Source organism: Vitis riparia, chromosome 11, assembly GCF_004353265.1.
Source record: "Vitis riparia cultivar Riparia Gloire de Montpellier isolate 1030 chromosome 11, EGFV_Vit.rip_1.0, whole genome shotgun sequence".
NCBI lineage: Eukaryota > Viridiplantae > Streptophyta > Magnoliopsida > Vitales > Vitaceae > Vitis > Vitis riparia.
The window spans coordinates 15,428,901-15,448,712 of NC_048441.1; the positions used below are offsets into that span (position 1 = coordinate 15,428,901).

Here is a 19,812-nt window from a genome sequence, read left to right on the forward strand (position 1 = left end):
GTTCATAGGGGTGATGCGGACCTTTTCAACATCTGAGTCGATCCTTGTGTGTATTAAGGACAAACAAGTATTTATATGCATTTAAAACAATGGTTTTCAATATGGAGCCCACTCTTGCCAACCCAACTTTAATCAAAACATGCCAAAAATTATGGACATAGTATTTGTTTGAATGTTTATTATTTTTGTTTTTAAAAATTAGATAATAATAACAATTTCTATATAGAAATAAAAATGTATACTCTTATACAAAAGATATGGACTTAACTTGTATTTTTTTTTTAAATTTTAAAATTTAATTTGTAATTGTTTTTAGTAACTTAAGTTTTTAAATCATTTTAAAAACTTATTAGCATGTTAATGTATATATCTAAAAGTTATTGTATTTTATATAAAAATTAATATTATTTTTTATTTTAAAATAAAATAGAAAACATAATTTGGATAATCCTGTATAAATATTATTCACTTTCGACTAAAAGGAAAACGTGTTTATAAGATGAAGAGAAGTCCATATTCATGTACCATCATAAGCTTTTTTTCTTTTTCTAACATAAAAATATCACAAATGTTAATAGAGAGACAAACATTCCCAACACCAGACAAACACCTCTCATGGGATTAAACAACCTCCACATTGAGGCCGATGATTCCAAACCCAAAATAGATCCTTACGACTTTAGAACACATTTACAAAATTAAGAGAAGTCCACACTTAATATAATACTAAAAGTTTTATCTCTTATCTAATGTGAGATATTATTAGAAAATTCATTATAATAGATTTTCTTACTATTTTCAAATTCTTGTAATTAATTAGTTGTAGCTTCCTATTTTTTGTTGTAATTCCCTAATTCTAGGGTTGTTTCCTATTTTTGTGTTTTAGGTTTTGTGTATATATATTCATTATTAATTAATGGAAAAGTGAAGTCATTGTTTCTCAATAATCCTTTCTCTACTTCAACATGGTATCATACCCTAATCTTCTTGGGTGTATTTTCTTCCTTTTTTTTTTCCTTCTCCTCAATGGCTTCCAATGCATCCTTCTCTTCCACCAACGATCCTATCACCATCCAAAACTCCCATGATCCTCAACATCTCTTATAATCAATCTCTCCAATATCACTAAATTGTCATCTACCAATTATCTCACATGAAACCTTCAAATTCAATCTCTTCTTGAAGGTTATGATCTTTGTCACTTCATTGATGGCGCTCATACTCCACTACCACCCACCGTCATCGTCACCGGTGTTGCATCCCCAAATCCGGCATATACAACCTGGAAGCGTCAGGATCGTCTCATCTTCAGCACTCTCCTTGGTGCTATCTCCGTTTCACTACAACCACTTATTGCCCGCACCACCATTTCCCTTGATGCATGGCAAACCTTGGTCATCATCCAATTTTTTAGTCATCCAAGAAACAACGTACAGTTGCTCGGTCATCCACAGAGGCTGAGTATCGATCAATTGCCGCTATTACTTCAGAAATCAATTAATTTGTTCCATTCTCACAGAGCTTGACGTTACTCTACCTACATCGCCTGTTATATATTGTGACAATGTTGGTGCCACCTATCTCTGTTCTAATCCAGTCTTTCATTCTGGCAATTGACTATCACTTTATTCAGGATCAAGTTCAATCAGGTGTTCTTTGTGTTACTCATGTTTCCTCAGCAGATCAACTTGTCAACGCTCTTACTAAACCGCTTCCACGAAGCTGCTTCCAAGAATTACAGGTCAAGATTGGAGTCTCCTCCGGAGCTCCATCTTGAGAGGGGTATATTAAAGAATTCATTACAATAGATTTTCTTTCTATTTTTAAATTCTTATAATTAGTTGTAACTTCCTATTTTTTGTTGTAATTCCCTAATTCTAGGATTGTTTCCTATTTTTGTGTTTTAGGTTTTGTGTAAATATATTCATTCTTAATCAATGGAAAAGTGAAACCATTATTTCTCAATAATCCTCTCTCTACTTCAACAGATATCACATATGTAGTTTAAAAGCTAATTCTCTAAGATCATGTTTAATCCATTATAAATATTTCAAATGATATTATTTTTTAATCTTTTCTAGATATCCCTCTATAAAAATCCGTCATCATCATAGATATCAAAAATAGTTTTAGGTCTCAAACTTCTTATAATAGACCCTCCTTCACATGACCCTATAAGGGGTTTGAGAGCCTCCCCAAATGAAACCTTAAAAGAGAAACACTCAACAACTATTTAAGGATTCTACTTACAATAATATTATTAATAATTATTGTTAGACATGTCAATCAACCATCTTAAAGATGCTACCAAGAATCAGATTAAATATAATTGAAATATGAAGTTTGAAATTTTGGATTAAGTGGTTGAAGTCCAACGTGGCATAAGGTTTAAGCTAATAGATATTCTTAATTAACAAATGTACAATGCTAATGATTCTCTTGAATTATAAATAAAATGTTATATGAATGCACTGCATTTCTCAACTTGTATAAATAAATCTAACTAAATTTGTGGACTGTGACGCTTCAAGTTGGACAAGAGTTATTAAGTTAATTTAACTCTTCTTAATTATTATGATACTGGTAGTTAATTTGATGTCTAGATGTAGGCATTGTTAATTCTCATCCAACCTACCATCCTTACATATGGTGTTGACCATCTAAAATGTTAAACATTAAGGTTATATTTGTTTCCAGAAAGTTTAAAAGGAAGATATGAAAGAAAGAAAATAAAAAAGGAATAAAAAGTGAAAGAAAATAAAAGGGGAAGAAAAAGTGAGAGAAAATAAAAATTAAATTTAAAGTTAATAAATTATTTTTATAAATTACTTTGATTTTTTTTTTCATTTATTTAACTCTTCTATATAAAGATTAAATAATCTAAAAATTAGATTGAAGTTAATGAATTATTCTAAAAACATTTTTAAAATCACTCCCAAACGCACTTTACTTAAAAGATAATATTAGAAATGTTAGAAATATTTTCTAAAATCGTTATCAAATACACTTAAAAATTGAGAGTGAAGTCCTTTGATAGTCATCTTAATTTTTCCAAAAATAAGTATCAAAATAAAAAATATTTTATCATGATTAAGAGTCTATTTCACAATGTTTTTCAAAAACACTTTTAACCTAAAACAAATTGAAATATTTATCAAAATTTAGGAAACGCTTTAAAAAATTTGAAAAAACACTTTCAAATAAAATGTTTTCATTAAAAATACTTCAAATAGAAATACTATCAAATGGAGTATGAGATTCATTTTATGATCCCAAGTTGTGGAACTTTTTACATATAATTCAATATTTTCTCTTTTTAAGGGTTAGTTCAAATTTCAAATTTCAAATGGCATTAAATTAAATAGCTTTTGGATTTAGGCAAAGCTGAGATGAAGCTTTCACCTTTTTAAGTTTTCTTTATGCAATTGATGATGTGTGATTCAGGTTAAGGCGTCACACCTAATAACATTTATCATTTTTTTTTTCAATTTTTTTTTAATTTTTAAAAATGATGCTTTTTAGAAATATCCTTTTAGGGATGACATGTAAAAAAAAAAAAGTTTCACTCGTTTACTTCATTGATTTGTGTTGTGTGTCACATAAAAATATTTGTACACTCAATCTTATAAAAAGGATATTTTGATTATGTTTGAAAGTGACGTAAGTTGATGATAATAATTAAGAAAATGAATTCCATTTCCTTATAGATGTGAGAGGGGTGATGTTGATGAGTAGTCAGCAACGTCGGATCTACGTGTAGGAGATAAAATCGCCATCTGTAACATAGGAAGAAAAGCCAAACCAAACGCATGCAGTATATATACATGTGGAGGGCCAAGCGAACGACCATCTCTTTTGCCCTTAATCTTCATCTTCTTCTCATTACTTCTCCAGATCGTGAAGCTCTTCGATTCGAGCTCTCTCATTTTCATTTCTTCTCCTTGATACCATTTCTAGCTTCCTTTTCTCGTTTTTACTTTGTTTAATTATTGAAGAGGATGGAGGGAAGAGCGGAGAATCCTCTGCTTCTTAAGTCTGTGAATCATATCTCACTTGTGTGTAGATCAGTTGAGAAATCTCTTGATTTCTATCAGAATGTTCTTGGGTTCTTTTCCATCAGGAGGCCTGGCTCCTTTGATTTTGAGGGTGCATGGTATGAGTCTGAGATATGTAAAAGATGAATGAGATAAAATGATTCTTGATTTTCTGGAGTTGAGTTTTTGATTTGGGTGTAATTAATTTTCCAATTTTTTTCTTTTGTTTTTGATGATTTAGGTTATACAATTATGGCATGGGCATACATCTCCTGCAATCTGAAGACCCTGACAACATGCCCAAGATCAGCCTGCAGATTAATCCCAAGGACAACCACATTTCATTTCAAGTACGTCTCTCTCTCTCTCTGTTTGATTCTAGGGGAAAAAAATAAAGAACAGAAAATGCCAGGGAAAATGCAGAGCTGTTTCAGTCCATTCTATTGTCGTTTTCTATGAATAGTTGAAAACATGTTGTAAAATGACAAAATCTCTCTTGATACATGGCAGTGTGAAAGCATGGCAACAGTGGAGAAAAAGCTTAAGGAGATGAAGATAGAGTACGTGCAAAGTAGGGTGGAGGAGGGTGGAATCTGCGTTGATCAACTCTTCTTCCACGATCCTGATGGCTCCATGATCGAGATCTGCAACTGCGACAACCTCCCTGTGATACCGCTAGGCGGTGGCGGTGGAGACACCACGTTATGCTCGCGTATCAACTGCAATGTCCAGCAACAGCAACAGCTGCAACAGGCTGCAGGGCAGATTAAGCAGCAGCAGGTTACATGTCTGCCTTCCATTCCCATCAATGAAGAGTATCTCCCTTGGGCTTGATATGGATGGAAGGTGGGGGCCTCAGAAGTGTCCAATAGCTTAGGTGTGCGTACATGTGATCTTTTTTCTTGCAAGTTCATGAGGCTTGTGAATGTGGGGATGAGAAAATATGTGAGGGTCACATAGAGACAATTTCTTTAGTTTGTGTGTCCGGGCATGTATATGGGGTAGGCTCTCATAAATTTGCTGGACACTCCTGGGAGTCTCCTACCTTTGGACTTGCAGACAATTACATGGATAATTTTCATTTTGTATCTAGTCATTGGTATATTTCTTCAATTTATGGCATGGGCTCACATTATTTGCCTGAATTGATAAGTGTTACCTGGCTATTATGTTTAATCTTGCTTCCAATCCTAGATGAATTAGAACAGTATACCCAGAGGAATTTGCAATTGAGAGATTTCAGGAGCAGCTAGAAGTGTTGAGGGAGATGAGTGGTCTTCATAAGACAAAATGGAGAGATAAAGCAGTAGTTTTGCTAAAGGAAGAAACAAAGTGATGACTTGGCAGAGGCCATGTCTACTTATAACATCCCCCCAGCTCAAAATTCAAGTACCTTGAATGTTACACTGAACCATCAAAGCACCTTCAAAAGCCCTTAGCAACACAGAAACAAGATGCAGGGAATATAATTTAAGGATGCTGACTGCTGAGGCATCCTTCTGTGACTCTGGAGAAGTGGCTGATAATATGATCAAATTCTCTTGGATGTAGAAGCCTAATATCTCAATTACCTGGAGTTTGTGAAGAGAGATGAATTCAAGAAATGCCTAGGATGCCAGAGAAAATGGGAAGTGCTCACAGAACAGAGGATGCAAAATTTGCAGTACTTTGAGATACATAGGTCCCATATTAAGTGGATCACTGGATGGGCTGCTTGAATATATGCAAATCTTAACTAGGATTCTGTTAAGGCTACGTTTTCATGCAGGGTTTCAATTTTTAGTACAAATATTTATGCGTGTAAAGTAATATTATCAGAATTAGGCTGCAAAATTTCTAATCTGCATAATTCAGGACCTTCCTGAGTCGGGTGAAAGCATCATAGATAAATGTTTCAAGATTATCTTCAACCAAGTATTGCAGTGTAATCCTTCAAAGCCGGCAAATGCCATGCTGACTGATTCTGGCTTCCTGATTTTTAGACTCCAATTTCAGACTTCTCCCTGTATAGTTCCAACAACACCTATGGAGTATGGTCTCTAGTCATGTCCTTCACAAATGACAAACTTGAATGCATAAAGGCAATGGCAATGTGATGATGTACATTCTAAAGTCACACGCAATGATGATTACGGATGCATATTTTTAATCCCTGAAGAACAGAGTCTTTGATACAAATTCTGCATTTGTTTTAAAAACGGGAAGAAAAGAGAGATGAAGAACAAACTCAACATCCATGAAATTAGTTAAGAACAGAGGAGTGATCCCAAAGTCTATATTTTGCTTTGACATCACTTGATTATTGAGAGACTTACTATTTAGAGTCTTCCAAATGAAGCAACTTAATTACCACAGACAGCAGATTCTGTCCCAATATTCTGCAGACCAGACTAGTGCTGGGTTCTGTGGGGTGTTGGCTGTTTCCTTCTCTTTTCTTTTGGGGAATAAAATTTTATAAAGATTGGTAGAAAGGCCCCTTATATGGGTTCCACATGCATGGCTATGGCACCTAATAACATTCAAAAATCAGGGTTCATGCTCTTCCAATCTCAGCATGAATGTAGTGGAGAAAAATCCAAGTTCTTTTTAACTGCATCTGAATCTAAATGGTCACAGAATGGTGCCCCACAATAGCACAAATTTTCTCATAACAAATACATCATTTTTCATGTCTTTTTCATTATCACCAAACTTAACATCTGATCATGAGATGGGTTAAAATACAATATTCCTAACAAACAGCCTGTACTGAGAGGAAGAACGCGGTTACACCTAGAGCCGAGAAACCGATCACTCGAGCAAACACTAACGTTATCTGGTTTAACAATATCATTCATCTCCTAGCTAGATTCCCATATTCTAATCTCAACAAGCTTAATTTCTGAAAGCAAACATAATCATGGGGCATGCAGGCATGCAAAAAAAATGGAAAAAAAATCATTGTTTCTCATAAGATATTCCATGTTTTCAACAAATTAAGCAACAGAAATTTGGAACTTACCCCTTAGATATATCCAATCCTCCAAGATAGCAAACATTCTCTAGGCATATATATATCTATGCGTATATTGGTTAATAGTTTCCAGCCTTGAAAGCCATAAAAGAAGGAAAAGAGAAGAACTAGGAGCTCCCTTCAGTCCAAAACAAGGAGCATGAAGTTCATCATCTTCTTCAGCGATGGAGTTGTTTTGGGCTGCAAAGGAACCCCCATTTCTGCAGTTTTCTTGACAATTAAGCTCATGGAAAAAAGGAGAAAGATAGTGAGAGGAGAACAAAGGGAGAAAACAAGATGAGAAGGTGCATCCATAGTGAAAGTTGTGTAGTATATATTCATCATTATTAAATGTATATAGAGAACAGCTGCTTCTCTCTTTCACACTGTATATATATGCTTTTCTTGTGCGTGAAGGAGAGGTTTTTAGCCAGATAGGGTGCATAAGCTAGACCTATATGGACCTTATAGCTGCATGACTTGCTCAAGCATTTGGGTATATGTGACAGCAACAGCATGAATTGGTGATAACAAAAAGGTGGGTGGTTTCGAAATCATCACTAGTCATGGGCCCTTTCTTTTTCACACTTGGAAATATAATAATGGGTGTCAATAATATTTCTTATTTTCTTATAAATTCTTATAATCTTTTCTAGGTTTCTTGAATACCCATCATCCTACGAGTACTGATCAGTCTTCATAACGAGGAGTACTTACGCTACATGTGAGTTAAAACCAAAACAAAGGAAAATAAAGGGACATCCATGTCAAACTGATTAATTTGAATACTTGCCTTTTTCCAGAGAAAATACCAGTGTTTCTATTTCTTGGTGGTGGTCCCTAAAGTCATCACAAAACTCTGTGAGTATTTTTGGTTAAAGGCCTCCGAGGGAGTGTTGTCTTTTTCCACTAATCGACTGTGATTCCTCTCAACCATTTTTCTTTGTTTCCTCTCAAGGAATGGAGATGGATGGGATTGGTTCCAACTTCATCGTCACATGACACCAAATTACATCTCTCCATCCAACATTGAATCGGTTTTTCCTTATTGGTTCAGTGGGTTTGATTCCCTCAACGATCCGGCTTTTAGCACATTTAGCAAACTGTTGAAGGTGTCCGAATCATGAATACCCCATCTTCCTGAAAATGACTGCGCATGGGGGCCTTAAATATCCTTCTTCTTCTTCTTCTCTGTTGAGCACTCAAATTTATTGCATTACCCCAGTCCAGACCAGCACCTACAGGCCTTCAAAGCCACTAGAGGCTAATGTGTTTGAATCATCTTACAGAAAAAACACATCTTGAAATTCAGGCCAATGTAAATAATATATCCAATGTCAACGTATTTTATTAATGTTTATGACTGCTTACTTGTTTCTTTCTTACTATAAGGAGCAAGGTGTTTTCTATGACTTTTTCTTATCATCCAAACAGAAATTTGAAGAGCTTGACTTATATTCAATGCATGATAATTGAAGGTAGCTTTGGTTGATAAATCCTAATGATAAAAATATGAATATTAATGAAAGTGAGCATAAGACACGTATTCAAATTAATTTGTGAGCATTGAGAAACCCTTAGTTACCACAAAGCTATGCACCCCTCCAACTTATTTTCTAGTAAGTGGCCCCTCTGAAATTTGGAAAAAAAATCTTCACTCGTGAGGGTTAAAACCTTAGTTATAATATGAATGGAGGTTTGGTTAGTGTACATATTAAACTTTTCTTTTTCCAAAGAAAATAATATATATAAAATTAGATATTACTCAATAACAAATATGACTTTGAAAATGAATATATAGACCAAAATTTTATTTTATTAAATTTTAATACCTATACATTGCATTAATGGTTGATAGATAAAATCAAATTCAAAAGGGGCAATTTCACACTGATAAATTTGAGACATAAGGAGATCAGTGCACTCAAAGTGTATCCAAATGAGCCCTTAACAAAATGACCCATAATTATTCATCAAAGTATTTTACCATTTCAATGATGCCCACCTATCTCAAATTGCATATTTCCAAACTCAATCTTGATGAAGTTTGTAGGTATTAGACCCTTTATGACACAAGAAGATGAGTATATTCAAGCTCATAAGAAATGGAACAAAATTGTCAACACAATAACATAAATCTTAAGATGTCAGTTTAATTAAGTTTCTATCAATTAGGAAATAAAAGAAAATATCAAAAACCGTATCAATAAAACTGAATTTAAAAATTCTTAAATCAAACCCCACATTTGTGGTTATTAAAAACAAACCGATTTAATCAATTTTTGTTGGTTTTGATTGATTTTTCAATTTTTTCGGTTTTACTTAAACCACTAAATATTTTGTATATATTTTTAAAGAGGCTTGCAATATACTGACATCATCTTTTTAGTGTGTAATAGGTTAATGTACCTGAGATCGATTATCCATCCAATAAGATTCAAAAAGAGTTCAACATAAAAATTAGGTTAATATTGCTTTTTGTAAAAATCATTTTTTTAGAGTTATAGAGGAAGTGCTTCATATTTAATTAAACATTCCTTCTAACTCAACTCATAGTTCAAACAAACTTTTAAGTGATCAACAGTGGGCGTATTAAATTGGTCTCTCAGTTGCTGTACTTTTAGCCCGCAACATTTAAAGCTTCAAACCCCACCCCAAACCACACTGAACCCTCCCAAGATTGGGACACAAAATACAAACAAACACCCATCTATTTCATCTCTAAGAACCATAAATCCCAGCCCCACTATTCATCAATCCTGAAAGAGATGTGGTGACCGATCCCATTCATTTATCCCTTGCTTTTGTTTGCATTGTCCTTCCATATGGCTTTAATTAAATGCAGCCAACATTTTCTACAAATTATCTGAATTCGTCATCTGGATGAATGGATAAACAGGACCCATAATAATACATGCAATTGGCAGAACAACTTCTATTTTTTATGCCCATATTCTTACTAACAAATGGTACAACATTAATTGAATTCTCTGTCAAATACACATAATATAAATTATATAATAAAGTTTGCACATGCCACATGCCTTGTCCACAAAAGAAAGTTGGCTTTTTTTTTCTTCCCTCAACATGAATATTTTCTTCTTCAAATGAAGAACTAGCTAGTTACTTTGTTCTATTTGTAGGTAATATAGTAGGGTTTGCACATGGGGTGCGTTCCCTAGGTTAACTGTGGAGAACTGTTGGCCATGGTCCAATCAAGGAAGAAGACATCAAAATGAAAAGGTTGGGTCCTGCCGCCCCTCTCCCCTGGGCGCCATACTAATCAAATGTCTATATAGATCCAACTAGTTTTCTACTTCCTTGTCAATTTTCCTCTGGATTGTATCACCTCCAAGTAAATACATCAGGGCATCCGGAAGACCATGTTGTAGGGTCCACATCCCTCTTTATGTTAATGCATCCCTTCAATATCAACCATCTATTTTATTCTTCTTGTCAATAATTTTTTTTGATCTTTTCCATTGATCTCTTTCTTTTTGTGTAAGTTTTTATTTATTTTAAACCTAAAGAATATTTTAATTCATCAAGAGAATGGATGGAAGTGATAATTGATAATTTATATATATATATATTGTCTGCATGATTAGTGAAAAGGAAGAGACAAAATTAGGGGAAAGGTGCTGATTGCAATGGTAATGTGAGATTATTTAACATCACTGACACCAGCAAGTCACCACCTTAATGATTGGGGTTGCCATGCATTCATCAGATTCCAAGCTTTATATTCTCTATCTTAATGTATATGGGTGTCATTCAATATTTAATTATGTACCCTTAAGAAAAAGATTAAGGGGAACAACCAGGACCATGTAGGGTAAGGATGCTAAAATAAGCAATGGAGGGTAGGATAGGAGACCTATACGTGCTGCCAATCTAGAAACAAAGGACCATTTGAGACAAACATGCCCAATGAGTCACCAATCTCCACCACAAGAACCCCCTAATCACCTACTTGAAGTAAACAACAAAATATATCAAATCCTTACCACCTATACCACCATTTCATTATCCCTTCATCACAGGCAATAACACATGGTTTGCTGCTTTAATTTATATTTTCCCACTTTCTAATCACCATTATTTTATATGGGTTTTCCTCTTTTCCTTGTGCCCATGATTCCAAACACCCCCTCTATATTTGCAACCCCAGCCATAATATTGAAAGCAACCAAGAGAGACTCATTAGTCCAAGAGCAATGGCCAGCCATGTGAAGAAAGAGAGAGGACTCCTATGTGTTAATAGCTCCGGCGAGGGGGAGAAGAAGTCCGAGGAAAGGTTGAGTGTTAAGAAGCAGGTTGGCTGGAGTTGGGGGCTGAGGAAATCAAAAACTTGTCGAGAAAATGCTCAGTATGGTGGAGAGAGGGTGGTGGAGGGAGGACGAGGAGGAGGAGGAGGAGGAGGAGGGGTGGTGGTGGAGGCGAGGAAGTCAGTGTCATGCATAGAGACGAATGTGTCGTCGGTGGCGGCATTTCTTCAAGTGAAGGTGTTGGTGACGGACATGCCTGGATTCATGCAGGTGCATGCTTTTAGGTGTGCTCGCCGGACTTTTGATAGCTTGGAGAAGTTCAGCTCTAAACACATGGCTTATAACATCAAGAAGGTAGGTTTCTTAATTCTTTTCTACCTGTTTGATTTGTTTCATTCATTTTTTCTCTTTTGTTCATCCTTTAGGTTCTAATATTCACAACATTTTAATACCTAATTTATAAATCACAAATGGCAGAAGAGAAGAAAGTGTTTTCCATGAAAAATGTTTTCTGGGCGGTTCTTTTTGGACTTTCTTTCTCTTGAATGATTGGATCTTGTTCATATGCAACCCCACATGACCATCAACAATAACAGAGGACCATAATGGGGATTTGGAACGTGTTTTTCCATTTTCTTTTCTTTTCTTATAGAAAAGGAAAGAAATTTCTGAATTATAAGAGGAGGGAATCTAGGAATTCATATCAATTTTTTTCATATCATTTTCTTCATGTTTGGTTCGAAGTGTTTTAAGGAAAGAAAAACAAATGTTAAGAAATTTTATTTTTTTTGATGTTTCATTGTATTATTGGTAACAAAAAATCAAATAGGATTAAAATGAGTAAAAAATTTATATATCTTTAAATTATTTACTTTTTCTTTAATAAAAAGTTAAAATAAATTAAATGAATTTAAAATAATATATATCTATATATATAATTAATTAATTTTAAATCTATTTTTTTTTCTTAGCATTTTTTGAAATAATATTTGTTTTGTGGTTGAATAAAAAAAAACTAAAATATTTTAGTTTCTCAATTCCACTAAAAATAATTAGTTGATATTAATGAACATAATTAAAGCAAATTCGATCTTTTTAGTCAAAAAAACAAATATTATCACACTAAGTATGCTTCATTTCATTCAAATAAATAAAATAAGTGGTTTGAGTTTTTTTTTTTTTAACAAATTTTCAAATATAAACACAATAATAATAAAAAATTTCTCCATTGAAATTCATTGACCATATGAGTGCCCGTGGAATATCTCATAAAACAATCAATTACATCCGTCCAATATTAGTATATTTGATACAAGAACCTGTCCAAAAGACATCCAAATAATTGCGAGCTTGATTGGACAATTAGGTTCATCGAATTGGGCTTTGTCAAATCAAACTCCCCACGTATACACTGAGATTGAAAATTATAATTCAAAAATATTTAATTTTGAGTTAAATCATGTACTCGTAACTCATTGTCATATTTAAATCTCTCTCCACATGTAGGAGTTTGATAAGGTGTATGGGCCGGCCTGGCATTGCATCGTGGGCTCAAGTTTTGGCTCGTTCGTGACCCATTCCACGGGAGGTTTCCTTTACTTTTCAATGGAGAAATTATTTATTTTAGTATTCAAAACCAAAGTTCAAAGAGCTTTGGATTCAGTCTAAGATAAAATATATATATATAGTTGAAAACTAATGCTGCTTTTATATAGGTTTCTTCTCTGATTCTTTTTTCAATTTTATTAATTATTTATTTATTTTCTTGTGGTTGATCACTATTTTCTATGTTTTTCTTATGTTTGTAAATGACTTATGATTGTGATAAAATGTTGTGTTTTTATGAATTTCGATTGTTTTGTTGTGGTCCTAGCCATTTCAAAGATGAAATCCAGGTAGTGGGTGGCCCAAGTTGAGCCCATTTCTGTACTGGGCCGAGTACCTGATTGACCATTCATCATCAGCCCACACCGCTTCTGATTACGGGCCTTGGGTCCTAATTTTGGGAGCGTTGGGTTTCGGTACCCAAAAAACAAAAATCTACTGTCCACCATTTTGCCTTCACAGAGAATTTTCCTAGGATGGATTTAGCGGTTCTCTACCAAAAAAGGTAACCCTAGTTACATGGTCTAATTATACTTGGGAAGTAAGTTCTAATCACGTTGGGTCCAATTTTGTGAGGAATATTTGGGCCAAAAGGTCAAAATATTCCTCATTTTATAAAAATAAACTTATTATTATTATTTTTTAAATTTAGATATAGTTTCAAAGGATAAATCTTTGATGTGAAATGAGTATAATATTTTTATCAAAAAAATTAAAATAATTCTTTTGGTTTTGAAAGAGTGACAGCCATTTTAAAAGAAAAATGATTATTTTGACCCTTTTAATCAAATATCCCGTTATGCAACCTCTTCATATTTAGAAGTTAGTTAGTGAGGTCAAGTAACTTGGTCTTTACTTCATGTCCCGATATGGCATGCCTAGGAAGGTTATATTAAGGAATGAGAAAATTCACAAAGTCTTCCTTTGAAAAAAAAAAAACATTTAATAAAATTATCAATTGTATGTGGGGAGACAAATAAGGGGGCATAGTGGTAAGAAACTTTTCTTCTCTTAATAAGGCTATTACGCATGCATTAAAGAGAAATACTTTTAAAAAAAATAGTCAATCGAGAAAAGATAAGGAGGAGGTTGGTACTCTTATAAAGTAAGGGGATGACATCGGGTTGGTGTTTGAAATCAAGATCCATGGAATAATAAGTGGTGTGGAAATGAACCCTTAACTAGTCTTTTTCCTTCTTTGTATTCCTTAGTTACGTTGAAGAGAGCTTGGGTGACAAATGTTTAGGATAATATAGGTGATGGGGGAAATTGAAATCTTTATTTCATTGGATATATGAATTATCGAGAGCAAGATTTTGTAAAAGGTTTTTTTTTCAAGGTTTAAGGAAAGCTCCTGCAGAGGGATGCTAAGGATAGAGTGACTTGGATGGGTTTTAAGAAGGGAATTTTGAATTTTCTATATCAAAATTTTTTATTCTATTATGGAGTGAAGGCATGCAATTCCCTTTTTTTGTCACCATCATTTAGAATTTATGGACCCTTTCAAAAGTATCATTTTTTTTTTTCCATAGGAAGCTAGTTAGGGCAAAATGTTAATCATGAATCAAATTCAAAAGAGAGGATGAACATTAGCTGAAAGCTATATTCTTTGTAAATGCAAAGAGAAATCAATAAATCATATTCTCATAGTAAGATCACTATGGTAGCTTCTATTTTATTTATTTGACATAATTTGAGTCCTTTTTTCATCTAACAAAGGACACTCTATTAAGACTTTTACAAAGTAAGAAAGTTTGAAGAACGATTTCCCTCAATAATTTTTTTGAATAATTTGAAAAAAGAAAAAAAGAAAAAAGGAAAAGAAACCATAGAGTGTTTGATGATGATGATCGATTGATTTAAGTATCGAAACGATTATTCCTTAGTAATGTTTTATCATGGGGTAACAAATACATAAAAATAGGTTCAATATCTCTTATTGAACTTATAGATTGAATGAGTTCTTGGTAAGAGAGTTTTTTTTTTTTGTCCCTTCCCTCTTAGGTTGTGCCCTTCGATACCTTCTATATGCTCCCTATATGAGGATATAACATTCTTATTTGTCATTTAAAAAAGTCAACCCTTTACTTATTACAAAAATAAAAATAAACCCAATAATTATAAGTGAAGGTTGAACAGAGTCTTTGAAGTACTCTGTTATTGACAAAGGTAGAGTAATTATTGGATCCATAAACATATTTCCATTTATTTGAATCACTTTTATTAACATTCAATCACTTCATTCAATGATCAAAAGAAATAGCAATGAAAATGGGTGATATTTTCCTTTACCTCCATGTTGTTGTCTAACCATTTTCAAATCTGCATCCATATTGTCAAGCCATCATATGAGTGCATAATTCATAACCCCAGCTTTATTGTTAGCATCATTAATGTCCTCTAGTATGTTGGTATTGTATCACACATTTTTCAACGATAGAGAATGAAAAATGATGGAAGAAAAAGAAAGGGTTTTCAGAAAAGAAGAGGAAAAAGTGGGTTATTAGCCCACCATTATGAGTCAAGTGAGGCTGCCAGCTGGGCTTGACCCATGTGTTCCCTCTGGGTATTGGGTGTGATATTGGCTTCATGTGTTTGTTCTTCACACACCCAAAAGCCCTGTGGGTCCTTGCCTTGCCTTCAACATCATGCACCACTCCAATCCCCAGATAAAACATTCAATTTAGATATAAAAATGCCCTTCTTCAAGGAAACTTCAAGGAAAGAGGGGTTCCTCCCATACATTAAAAAATTGTTCCTAACCCAATCCATTTCAGTAATATAAGAGTACAAAAAACATATCAAGGGTGGTTGAAAAAAATCAATTTCGGAATGGTGACAGCGCCGACACTTTACATAAATTTTGTCAATTAAAAGCAATTGTGGTCCTTAGTCCAATGGGGGTAGCAGTGGACCTGGGTTTGGGTCTCATTTGGTAAGAAGGGGGAGCCTTTTTTAGCTAGTTTCGCACCTGGGTAGGAATATGATGATAGGGGTGTAGGTGAGATTGGTTCAATTGTATGTGAGGGTGTAGGTGAGGTTGGTTCGATTCACACGTGAGGGCTTTAGATGGGTTGAAAATTGCCCCCACAATGGTGTGACCACCCATCACCCGATTGACAAGAAAATCTTCAAATTTGGGGTAACACAACTTGATACTCATGTGACTTGAATTTTTCCAAAACTCAATCAATGCAGATGGTGACCATATCATTCGTCTTGATATAGTGTAAGACTCGTGAATGAAGGTAACGCAACACAACAAATCACCTAATAAGATCAGATTAATTGAAGTAATATATAGTTTGAAGGACCCCACCACTTCTCAATTCATTGACTTTGGAATGTAAGCCTGAAATACATGGCCAAAATTCATGAGGTGTGAGGTGTACATATTTATCTTCTATATAAATATATACAGGGCCGGCAAGGCTAGTTGTGATTTGTCCGGACATGCGTGGGTCACCCATGAACTTAGCCATCTTGGCTAACACCTCATTTCTCTAGGATTTTTTGTAATTGTTATTTAAAAATATATATTATTAAAATATAGTTGTTTAAAAACTAAATACCAAAATACCCCACTACTAATAAATTTATATTTTCAAAAGACAATGATTCGTATTTCAATCAAATTCAAAGATCGATTAAATTATAAATATATTTAATTGAGATATTAATCATATAAATTTTTATACGATGTAACTTAATCCGATTATTAAATACAAAGATCTCATTATTAAACGGGTTAAATAAATTACATGATATGTTACATATTTAATATCGAGACCATAGGTGGGTTTAGCTTTATAACCTTATTATTATTGTTCCTAGTGTCGTGTTTAAGTTAGCTTTGCTTAATGAAGTAGCTAAATTTTGACACGGATGTGATAAGAACATGACTCATCAAGATGAATGGCTGCCAATGGCAGCCCTAGTTTTTGGGCTGCAAAATTTACATTAGATTAATTTGGTTAGAAAAGATGTCGGTATAAAATGTGAGTAAAAAATATGAGACCCAGAAGTGACAGGTGGAGAGGATGGATGTGGGTATATACTATATATTAGGTTGTATCACTCGTGAAATTCAACAGAGACATCTCGAGAGAGTTGATGTGTGGGGTTTGGTGGCGTGCTCATGTGAGAGAGTGACGGAGAGATGGACAGAGACTATGACTTTTTAGTTAGATGCATGCTTACGCTGCTTAGGCCGCTGAGCCCTCTTTCCAATTTTGCAGTTTTGATCATCCGTGAATCCTACAAATATTGATGTGGCCTGTTGTTTTTGAAAAAGAAGAAGAAGAAAAAGATATAGTTAGTGATTTAACGACATGTGGAAGAGTGACGGTAGAGCTGAGAATGATTTTTAAAAGGACTTTAGTGAAAAGATTCCACTCAGCCTAAAGCACAAGAAAACAGATTGAGTGATGATTTTCTACTTGAAACTTGGGGAAAACTTGTGTTTGGCTGTAGTGCTGATCTTCAACATCCAACTTCCTTTCTGATCTCAGTACCATGCTCAAAGATTTGATAAATGATTTAATACATGGGCTATGTTGGATTGGGTCACTGGTTGGGCATCAGAAGCTTAGACCTCACCCTCTTTAATATTTTTTCAGACATTTCACATGGCACAACCACCATCACAAAGCCTTTTTAAACTCAGAAACAACTTGACTTCACCCAACACCTTATGAATATTTATATAAAAGAATACACCTTGGAAGTTTAGATAGGATTTAGGGTTTATAGAAAAACTTTCACCGGCCATGATCTCAACTCTCAAGTGCCAAAAGTTTATTAGACCAATGTGTTTGCCCATTTTTTGAAAGGCCAAGGATGATGGCTGCCTCTGGGTAGGTCATAAAAGTGATAAAAAAAGAAAAAGAGGTATTAATCGAAAGCGAAGTTGCCTACGTTGCTAACTAAATTGCATCCACTGCAATTTCAAGTTGCTATAATGAATAAATTATTCTCTACATATGGGGTTTTTTTATAGGGTCGCGCTATGCAAGAAAGCGATGGCAGCTCGAGGGGCAGTTGACCCTGCTCTTTGAAGCATACCCATCATTCATAATTGATCTTTTTTTAAAAAAAATAAAAAGTAAATTCAATTGATCAATGATCAATAAGGGCTGAACAAACAGCACATTGAGGCCATAGAAACGGTCAAAGTGAGATAAGATCAGCCATTTTTATTGAATAATTGGTGTTGCAGTTTCCATCTGTTTCCATGGCGCGTGGTAGGCATTATAGAGGGCGAAACACAGAGAGAAAAATGTAGGGGGAAAGTATGATCCAAGCCCAAAAACCATGACATTAATATGCACAAGAATTACATCAAGCAGAACTACATCAATACCTCTATGAGCTAAAGGAGAGAAGCCCATGAACAAGGGGTTTTCGTACAAAAATTAATCAAACATATACCTTTGGTTTGTGCAATAGAAGTACTCTTGTATCTCAGTTTTTTTCGAGACTGGTGAGATATATATATGGGGGATATAGCTATGTAAAGACAGTGAGAGGGGGAAACAAAAACCAAGAAGCACACATGCTGTGTTCACCTTATTGGAAGATGATGTTGTGCCACCATAGAACAGGTACAGAAATTTATGATTTACGCTTACCCCGTTTGGGGCGGTGGTGGGACTTGACCGGTTTCCCAAAAACACCACAGATACCACAGCCAGAGACCCTAGGGGAAGGTGGGTCGATGGCTGGTGCAACCTTGACTGTTTTATATGCTTGTCCTCCATTAGATCGACTGCGTTCCATCACACTGATGGGTGCAGGGCTTTGTGAAAGCTTTGCCTCTCCGGCCTCAGCCTTTTGTTCTTCTTCTTGATCATTTTGCTTCGCCTGGTTCAAGGCTCCTGCTAAGAACTTGTCATCCCATACCGAGCCTGATGAGCCTTGCCTCCTAAATGATATTTCAGACCTTTGCAAACCAGCCATCACCTCTCTCTCTCTCTCTCTCTCTCTCTCTCTCTCTCTCTGGTGTGATCTACAACGTTAAGCTTTGGTGATTAATGTTGATCAACTAATCCACCTATATGGGTGTGACTTTTCTTCATATAAAAAAGAGGGGAAGGGGGGAGAGAGAGAGAGAGAGGGAGAGGGGAAAATGACAAATGGGGAGCAAAGGAGAGAGGATGGGCATCTACATGGATTGTTAAGAAGGGGATACAATTTTAAATTTGACTACTTTAAACTTCCTTGAAGGTTGGTTCTGAGTTGTACATCATATTGGATATGAGGACTTGGGAAAGCCTCCTTCAACACCCACCCGTGACCAACCAATGAAATCCATTCTTTTGATTGGAAAATTGAAGTCAGGGAGCTTTGTTGCCCAATGGTATCTCCCTGTTGAGTTGGCTATTTCCCCTACAGGTGATGTTATTAACTTATTACAACTCAACCTTGGGTTTTTAGAAGGCCTTTTTGCCTCGATGCCTTCCATGATTCCCAGCCCTAGCGGCTAGCTATCATTCAGTAGTAGAATAAAAATGAAGGCTGCCAGGAGTGAGGACAATACATAGGACCGTCACAAACTACGTATTAACACCTTGGTTTCATTAAAATTCAATAAATTAATAACCTATTTCATAATTCTAAAAACGTTTTTAAAATTGTTAATACTTTGAAATTTTTTATCATTCAAGTATTAAAAATTTTAGAAATGTTTTCTAAAATCATTGTCAAATATACTTTAAAACTCTTTATGAGCTAAGCCTTAATTATTGAATAGTATTAAGATCAATTTGAGATAATATTTTATTTTTAACTTTAGTTAGAAGAATCATATAAATATTATAAGATTTTAATAAATATATATATTTTTATATATAAATGGAAATAAAACTTATTCCATAAGAAACACTTGGATAAATTTTTTATTAAATATCCGACC

General features: G+C 34.4%; 3 protein-coding genes across 3 annotated transcripts; 2 read left to right on the forward strand and 1 right to left on the reverse strand.

The window, feature by feature from the left end:
- Positions 1–3,845: 3,845 nt before the first annotated feature.
- Positions 3,846–5,181, forward strand: LOC117924678 (metallothiol transferase FosB-like). The gene is made up of 3 exons (XM_034843380.1): positions 3,846–4,153; positions 4,276–4,384; positions 4,545–5,181. Exons 1-3 carry the CDS (start codon positions 3,999–4,001, stop codon positions 4,866–4,868), a joined length of 588 nt encoding a protein of 195 aa, XP_034699271.1. The 5' UTR covers positions 3,846–3,998; the 3' UTR covers positions 4,869–5,181.
- A 6,062-nt stretch (positions 5,182–11,243) lies between these two features.
- LOC117924795 lies at positions 11,244–11,743 on the forward strand. Its single transcript, XM_034843507.1, has 2 exons — positions 11,244–11,648; positions 11,720–11,743. Exons 1-2 carry the CDS (start codon positions 11,244–11,246, stop codon positions 11,741–11,743), a joined length of 429 nt encoding a protein of 142 aa, XP_034699398.1.
- A 6,435-nt stretch (positions 11,744–18,178) lies between these two features.
- Positions 18,179–19,060, reverse strand: LOC117924574 (MAPK kinase substrate protein At1g80180). Its single transcript, XM_034843232.1, has one exon. It carries the CDS (start codon positions 18,855–18,857, stop codon positions 18,513–18,515), a length of 345 nt encoding a protein of 114 aa, XP_034699123.1. The 5' UTR covers positions 18,858–19,060; the 3' UTR covers positions 18,179–18,512.
- Between the last annotated feature and the right edge of the window lie 752 nt (positions 19,061–19,812).

What these genes read in the sequence shown, in the direction of transcription:
- LOC117924574 (XM_034843232.1), bottom strand. Translation starts at nt 18,857, where the DNA reads ATGGCTGGTTTGCAAAGGTCTGAAATATCATTTAGGAGGCAAGGCTCA.
- LOC117924795 (XM_034843507.1), top strand. Translation starts at nt 11,244, where the DNA reads ATGGCCAGCCATGTGAAGAAAGAGAGAGGACTCCTATGTGTTAATAGC. An exon ending in TGGCTTATAACATCAAGAAG is followed by an intron (nt 11,649 to 11,719) that starts GTAGGTTTCTTA and finishes TTCATCCTTTAG; the next exon opens with GTTCTAATATTCACAACATT.
- LOC117924678 (XM_034843380.1), top strand. Translation starts at nt 3,999, where the DNA reads ATGGAGGGAAGAGCGGAGAATCCTCTGCTTCTTAAGTCTGTGAATCAT. An exon ending in TTTGATTTTGAGGGTGCATG is followed by an intron (nt 4,154 to 4,275) that starts GTATGAGTCTGA and finishes TTGATGATTTAG; the next exon opens with GTTATACAATTATGGCATGG. An exon ending in ACAACCACATTTCATTTCAA is followed by an intron (nt 4,385 to 4,544) that starts GTACGTCTCTCT and finishes GATACATGGCAG; the next exon opens with TGTGAAAGCATGGCAACAGT.